The following is an 8,857-nucleotide window of genomic DNA, read 5'->3' on the forward strand; positions in this document are numbered from 1 at the left end:
CGAATGGAAGTCTGGTCTCCAGAAAGTATTGGTCTTCAGAAGTATTGGTCTTCAGAAGTATTGGTCTTCAGAAGTATTGGTTTTAAGAAGTATTGGTCTTCAGAAAGTATTGGTATTCGGCAGGGTGGTGCTGGTAAAAAGCGTCACAGGAGACTTCGACTGCAGTGGCACGGCTGCAGGTGACTGAGAGGTGGGACCCAGAGTGAGAGTCCTTTTGAGAGCGCTGCGGTGGCCTGTGACTATGTGATGTCTAGGTCTGTTGATACACCCACAGCAATGTCCAACACAAATATACCAGATCTATCAACGCACACTCGCACTGAATGAGTCACTTAGATGCAAGTCGTTTTTCTCAGAGGGAAAACAACTAAAATGTCTCCACTAAAGTTTCCACATTTTTTCTGTTCTCTGGGGTCAAAGCCCAGGAGTTGCTCGTCCAGAGGTGGAGTTTTCAATTTTGGCGCTTTTGGATCCTCCCCTGAACCGTTTGGATCCTCCCCTGAACCTTTCAAGCACTCTAGCGCCACCAGTGGCTTGAAGTTAGAGATGCATTTAGACAATTTGATATTTACATGAACTACAATGACATTAGCTCCATTAGACAACAGCTTTATATTTCTGTAACTCCCGCGAACTACAGCTCTATTGATTGTTTGGTAAATTGCATTTCTGATATAAATGTATGGATGTCACAGAACTTTCTCCAGCTCAACCAAGATGAAACAGAGGTATTAGTCATTGGTGAAAAAAATGAAAGAGAGAAACTATCTGCACATTTTAAAACACTAGCACTTAACACCAAGCCAGAAACCTAGGTGTCATATTTGTCTCAGATCTCGATTTTGAAACCTATATAAAAAACATAATTAAAACATATTTTTAACACTTTAACACAAAAATTCCTAAGGTGCAACCATTTCTCTCTTAGGCTGACACTGAAAGACTGACCCTGCGCGTTGATCACGAGCAGGCTAGACTACTGTAACTCGCTTGTCTGGTCTACAAAAAAGCCATCAGAAACAACACAGAATGCAGCAGCACGAGTCCTCACTAAAAAAAGCCATTAGTCAACTAGAAACAAAACAGAATGCAGCCTCATTAATGGTAAGTATGTCATTTGCTGTTTATTTGTCTCTAAAGTTACAAATACAAAAGAAACATATGAATAACCAAACATTGAGAGAATATGAACATAGCTGGCTGCTCAGAGGATGATGACTACACACACACACACACACACTCGCTCACACACACATAGAGTGTGGGAGGGTCTGTTTATAGAATACCCAGGTCCCTTGACCATCTTCCCCTTAAATACCCATTTCATTTAGCCCTACATCTGGTATAATACTTAATAACATGGTTATGATAGGGAGTCAAACTGACAACTGGAGGGGGTTTTCACCTAACGAGGTGGTTGTCACCTATCGAGGGAGTTGTTCCCTCCAGAGGGGGGTTACCTACAACCCACATACAGACCAGAATTCTCATGTTTCTGAGATCCATGTTAAGACTAATCTATTCTGCTACAGGACTAAAACCACTGAACCACTCAGACTGAAAACATTCAAATGGACCCAAATATGACAAATAAATCATCTTGTAATGCATTATCACACTCTTAAATCCATTCCCCAGCCCCTAGTTTAACCCTTGCATGGAAAAGCACGGGGAGAAAACCAGAGACAAGTGATAGAGATAAGCAGGGGTGCGGGAAAGTCAACCAAATGGAAAAATGCAGTTCTGGAATGTTGACCAACACCTAATGTGTAATTGTAACTAGAAGGCCATCTGTGTTTTTGCATTCCAAAGATTCCCGTCCTGCTTTACAGCAATCAGGCTTGGTCAGGTTTGCTGGTTAGGCAGCTCTCCTGTTCTTGATGGGATCCTCTGAGAACCTCCAGCTCCAGTCTGGGTTCCACTGAAGCTCTTAGAACCTCCATCCCCAGTCTGGGTTCCACTGAAGCTCTGAGTCTCTGTGAAGGAATATAAAAAAATAATATAATACTTTTATATAATACTACTACTACTACTACTACTAATAATAATATACCTCAGTGAGTCCTTCCTGGAGTACAGCTCATGTAATATAGTATAATATAATATAATAAAGTATAATAATAATAATAATAATAATAATAATAATAATAATAATAATAATAATTATAATAGTAATATACCTCCATGAGTGAGCCCTTCCTGGAGTACACCTCATGTAATATAATGTAATATAATAATAATAATAATAATAATAATAATAATAATAATAATAATAATAATAATAATAATAATAATAATAATAATATACCTCCATGAGTGAGCCCTTCTTGGAGTACAGCTCATGTAATATAGTGTAATATAATGTAATATAGGTTAATATAATGTAATATAGTGTAACATAATATAATAATAATAATAATTATAATAGTAATATACCTCCATGAGTGAGCCCTTCCTGGAGTACAGCTCATGTAATATAATGTTATATAATAATAATAATAATATTAATATTAATAATAATAATAATAATAGTAATATAATAATAGTAATTTACCTCCATGAGTGAGCCCTTCCTGGAGTAGAGCTCATGGGCGGCTCCCAGGGGGATGCACAGAATGGAGCTCATAGTGAACATCCAGCCCACAGCTCTCGACCAATCAGGGAACTGGTACCACTTCCCATAGCGAGGAGGAGTGTGCTGCACTATACTGGTGACCAATATAGCCTGTATACACACACACACACACACACATACACACACACACACACACACACACACACTGACACACACACAGACACACACACAGACAGACAGACACACACACACACACACACACACACACACACACACACACACACACACACACACACACACACACACATACACATGGTGAAGAGGAGTGTGCTGCACTATTCTTGTGACCAATATAGCCTGTACACACACAAACATAAATAAATACATACATACTGTACGTACATAAATACATACAGTACATACATACATACATACAAACATACAACATACATACATACATACATACATACATACATACATACATACATACATACATACATACATACAAACATACATAGATACATACATACATACATACATACATACATACATACATACATACATACATACATACATACATACATACATACATACATACATACATACATACATACATACATACATACATACATACATACATATACACATACATACACACACAACATATGCTCACACACATACATGGTGAGGAGGAGTGTGCTGGACTATACTTGTCAATCATAATAATGGTTTTATTAATATGTGATGTATACATACATACATAAATACATACATACATACATACATACATACATACATACATACATACATACATACTTGCATACATGCATGCATGCATACATACATACATACATACATACATACATACATACATACATACATACATACATACAAACATACATAGATACATACATACATACATACATACATACATACATACATACATACATACATACATACATACATACATACATACATACATACATACATACATACATACATACATACATACATACATACATACATATACACATACATACACACACACATATGCTCACACACATACATGGTGAGGAGGAGTGTGCTGGACTATACTTGTCAATCATAATAATGGTTTTATTAATATGTGATGTATCAAACAAAGACGCACTACATACATACATACATACATACAAACATACATAGATACATACATACATACATACATACATACATACATACATACATACATACATACATACATACATACATACATACATACATACATACATACATACATACATACATACATACATACATACATACATACATACATACATACATATACACATACATACACACACACATATGCTCACACACATACATGGTGAGGAGGAGTGTGCTGGACTATACTTGTCAATCATAATAATGGTTTTATTAATATGTGATGTATCAAACAAAGACGCACTATAAAGATTGATCACATAAAGATAAAAGAAAACTGCAAGCGACAGAAAGCAACAGGATGACTTGGAACAAGGCACAGAACAAAATATAAAGAGACTATAACAAATATAATTTAATGTCTGGGAATGTATATTTTCATTTAAATCCAGATTGAGAATTCAGAAGAAGTTTGCACAATGAAACATGGAGTTGTAACCCACCAGGACCAGCAGCGGTGTGAGAATCAACCAGCAAATCTTGAAGTAGATATTTGGAGGTTTTCCCAAAATCATGGTGAGCATCATGGAAAATCTTTGCATTCCTTGAAATATATAAAAAAGACTTCGATCATGTGAAAGGCATTCATGAGAGACAACACAAAGTAATACATGCCTTGAACAGAGGGAGCTGTTTTGGATAAATCAGACTTTCAAAGAGAGTGGGGTTTCAGAACCATCGCCATTGGGCCATAATATCACATGACTTTTAATGAAGGTGCAGTACTACCTAATATCCAGCTGATGGCAGCGATCTCCAGCACTGCTATCACGAGAATGGAGACTGCTACAGTGTAGTGGTCCAGCAGCTGGAACATGTAGACCCCGCCCTGTGTGTGCAAGGGAGCCAGTCAGGGAAGTACAGGCCCTTACAAATATAGATATATAGACCCTACGCTGTGTGTGTATATAGACCATACGCTGTGTGCTAGTCAGGGAAGCACAGGCCCTTACATATATACACTGTAAAAAAAAAATCTGTAAAAAAACAGTAAATTACTGGCAGCTACGGCTGCCAAACAAAAACCGCAAAATTAAAGTAAAACATCCTAATTCAAATAAAGTGCAAAAACCCTATATTTACAGATATTTCCATTTAAGGATTTGCAGAGAAAAACTGTTTTTTTTATAGATTTTTCCTCAATTAATACAATCAAACACCATTAATAAAGTTACATCCCTAACAGTTTAGCAGAGAAAAACTGTTATTGTACAGATTCTTCCTAATTTATTACGAGCAAACACCTTTTATTAAGTTAGGGTACTAAAAGTATAGCAGAGAAACACTGTTATTTTACAATGTTTTCCTCGATATTTAAGATTAAAAACCTTCAATAAAGTGGCAGCCCTAACAGTTCAGCAGAGAAAAACTGTTATTTTACAGATTTTTGTATCTATTATTAATATCAAACACTTTCAATAAGGTGACAGTACTACAAGTTTAGCAAAAAATGCTGTTATTTTACAGATTCTTCCTAATTTATTACGAACAAACACCATTCATTAAGTCAGGCTTCTTTAATTAAGATTAAAAATCTTCAATAAAGTGGCAGCCCTAACAGTTCAGCAGAGAAAAACTGTTATTTTACAGATTTTTTTATTATTAATATCGAACACTTTCAATAAAGTGACAGTACTACAAGTTCAGCAAAAAATACTGTTATTTTACAGATTCTTCCTAATTTATAACGAGCAAACACCATTCATTAAGTCAGGCTTCTTTAATTAAGATTAAACACCTTCAATAAAGTGGCAGCCCTAACAGTTTTGCAGAGAAACACTGGTATTTTACAGATTTTCCCTCATTTATTACAATGAAACACCTTCAATTAAGTGACGGCAATTCACATTTAGCAGAGAAACTGTAATTTTCCAGATTGCTCCTACATTTTTATGATCAAACACATTCAATAAAGTGCTGACACATGCTCAAGATTGTAAAATGATGGTTTTATTTTGGAAGACAATTATTTCAAACATTGACTTGCAGGGTTTGTGATTGAAGAGTTTCAGGTGATGCAGAGTTTATTGATGGAGTACAGACGGGGAACAGGACACAAACAGAGTATACAAATCAACGAAAGGGTTAACAGACAGAGTTCTAACACAAAGATCTAGGAACATGAACTAAAGATCGCACAGAGTCTCACTCTGGCTACTGTGCGCAAGGGCAAAGAACAGAGGTACATGGCTACAGGCCGGACAAGACAGTCACATTACTCCCGGTGCCGTATGCACGGCACTCTGGATAATGCAGTCCTAAAAGTCTGCCGGCACCGAAATGGCTGACTCGGAAGCCAGCAGACAGGGAGCTTGCGGGGCTGGACGCCCACGGACAGAGAGCTTGCTGGGCTGGAAGCCAGCTGACAATGGGGTTGTAGTTGCCGGTGGCCGGAAGGCGGAATCCCAGGGACGTAGAGTGGGCCACAGATTTAGAAGACTTGGGCAAAGGTTTCACCCTTGTAGCGACGAAACCAAACACGGAGTGAGGGGAGTGCAGGTTATATATAGGAGTGAATCAGGTGTGTGTGATCATGTGATTTGGGACCTGAATGCAGTGCAGCTGGGATGGTGAATGATACTGATGACATGCAGCTGAGAGCATGAGTGAGAGTGAAACAGGTGTATGTGCTTGTGTGATTGAAGGGGGCGTGGCCGGAGCGGAGCTCAGCAGGAACATCACAATAGCCTCTACCCACAAAAGTTAAAACATTTGACTTCAGACTCATATTAAACTACATGGAGTGAGTCAGTCCATTGCAAAGTAATTTCCCCCTTGTCTCGTCTTTATTGTTCTGCATTGCTCTGGGCCAGCCAGATCCAAGGTTAGGTCAGGTCAAAAGTATTGGGACACCTGATCATCACACATATATGAGTTTCACGCACATCTCATTCCAAAACTACTCTATAACAGTTGCCTCTCTTATAGGAAGTCTTTCCACAAGATTTTGGAGTGGGTCTGTTGGATTTAGTGCCCATTCAGCATTAGGGAATTTGGACAATGCTCTTGTGTGACTAGACCAGGCTTGCCGATGCCGTTAGAATGGGTCCCAAATATGTATAGTGGTGTTTAGTTCAGGGGTGGCTTGATTTTAACCGAATGAACAAAGTGAGTCTGTGACGGGGCACCTGTGTGACCCACCACTGCAGCCTGTAGGCTGCTGCTTTTGTGGACTGGGTGAAGGTGTTTTGGTGTGTGTGTGTGTTACATGTTTGATGTTCATGTCTTTGTTCAGTTAAAATCAGCACACATTCAATGTCTTGTCTCTGAAATTTTCTGTTTATTTAGTTTAACAATAATCATATTGTCATATTTCATACCGTTTGTCAACCGGTGTTTAGTGTCTAAGGGTGGCTTTACACGACAACGCTCCCGGGTGAAACCGACAAAATATTTTATCAGATGTGCCTTTTGTTTAGACGGCGACAGCGTTTTTGGGGCTTAAAAACGCAAAAAAATGAACCCACCCTCCAGAGTGGAAATCTTAAAAACGCTCCACCGTCGCGTTCCCGTCTAAAGGGTTGAAAACGCAAAAGTGTGCTCTGAGCTGCTCATGCTGGCTATCCTCGCATACGCGTTGACATCATATCCATGTGCATACAGCCAAACAACAACAAACATGTCGGATTATTTCCATCAGTCGGAGATTCAAGTTGCTTTGATATCTATCCAGGAGTCATTTCAGCAAATAAGCCGAGTAATCACAGATAAAACAGAACAGAGAAGGCGCATTAATTACACTAGGTCTCGAAGCTTGTCTGTTCTATCCCTTGTAGCCTACGTCGCTTTGGCCAAAGGCGTTTGCTAAATGTAAATGTACACGAACACTGCAAATGTAAGTGAATGAATAAATAAATAAGCACCCAATCGCGTTAAAATAGCCATAGTGGAATAGAATGGACACATATACATCCTGCAGTAGGTACCTCCACGTCTGCACCGTTAAGTTCAATTTCACACACTTTTGCGTCACCGTCTGCATGCAGATTTCCACCCAAAGACTCTCGTCTAAACGCGAAATAAAAAGTGGGAACGCAACGCCACTTTTGCGGTTTGCGTTCAGATCGTTGTCGTGTAAAGCTAGCCTAAGTTTGTGTTGTGAAGATGGCGCGATATATGGAGTTTATGTTTAATGAGATTTGGCTGCTTTATTATGTGTCGGCTATGCCGGCACCAAGCCTAATTGCTACCATGTGTAGTCTGTGTTTCCTAGTTGATTGGGAGTTTGATTGTTTAGGTATGGCTGCTGTGAGCCACAGGTGTTGGTGCCTTGCTGATTGACACACCTGAAATCAATGATTGGTATGAGCCAATTCAAGGGGCTTGTCAAGGCTACTTAAACTTACCTTTGTTCTTTGTTCAGGAAAGTTGCCAGTTTAATAGGACGTAAGTCCTTGGAGCTCTCACGATGGGCTAGTTACCTTGGTCCTTTTATTTGCTTTTGTTTTGTTTCGTAGTGAGAGTGATCGTGTTTAATAAGGACTCTCACTAACCAGTTAATGGTCCTTTTTATACATGTGGTCTTATGTGAATTGCTTATTTGTTGGTGGCTTCATGCATTTGTCCTTAGTGAAAACTGTATTTTTTATATTGATTTAGTATTGTCAGTGTTTTAACTGCCTTTGTGCCTTATTTGGGTTAATAAAAATACCCATCTTTCTAACATCTTCAACCTCCTGAGTCCTCTTATGAGTAACATCTTGCTCTAAGCGTGAAGGCTATCCCGACCTTTTACAGAGTCTTATCTTATCAGGATAACCCAATCAGCCAGCAAGATACGGGAACCTGTAACTAATATCATAGGTTGACTGACCTGTCAGTCTGACACAATGCGCGCACCCAAGACTATTTTGTTGCTATCATATGTCCATGGTTGCTATGGTAAACTCTGCTAAGTCTGTGCGTGAAAAACATAAACTAATACTTTCCTTGACTGGTCCACACATGTGTCAATCATGACTGTAGACCAATGAGATGCAAAGATATCCGAGTGCACAACAGAGAAGGTGGAATGTAATCAGTAATTCACGTGCATTTGTTTTGCCGTTTAGCCACGCAAGTTTTGACAGTTCTATAACG

At 38.6% G+C, this 8,857-nt stretch overlaps 1 protein-coding gene across 1 annotated transcript in view; it reads right to left on the bottom strand.

The window, feature by feature from the left end:
* The window catches only part of LOC308368396 (sodium- and chloride-dependent GABA transporter ine-like), a gene marked incomplete at both ends in the record, with an annotated part of 13,005 nt that extends 10,379 nt beyond the window's left edge, over nt 1-2,626 (bottom strand). Inside the window, one exon of the mRNA XM_080842566.1 lies at nt 2,555-2,626. Coding sequence (XP_080698692.1) covers nt 2,555-2,626 — 72 coding nt within the window. The remainder of the gene's footprint in view (nt 1-2,554) is intronic.
* Between the last annotated feature and the right edge of the window lie 6,231 nt (nt 2,627-8,857).

The sequence above is a fragment of the Sprattus sprattus genome, assembly GCF_963457725.1.
Source record: "Sprattus sprattus genome assembly, chromosome: 7".
Lineage (NCBI taxonomy): Eukaryota > Metazoa > Chordata > Actinopteri > Clupeiformes > Clupeidae > Sprattus > Sprattus sprattus.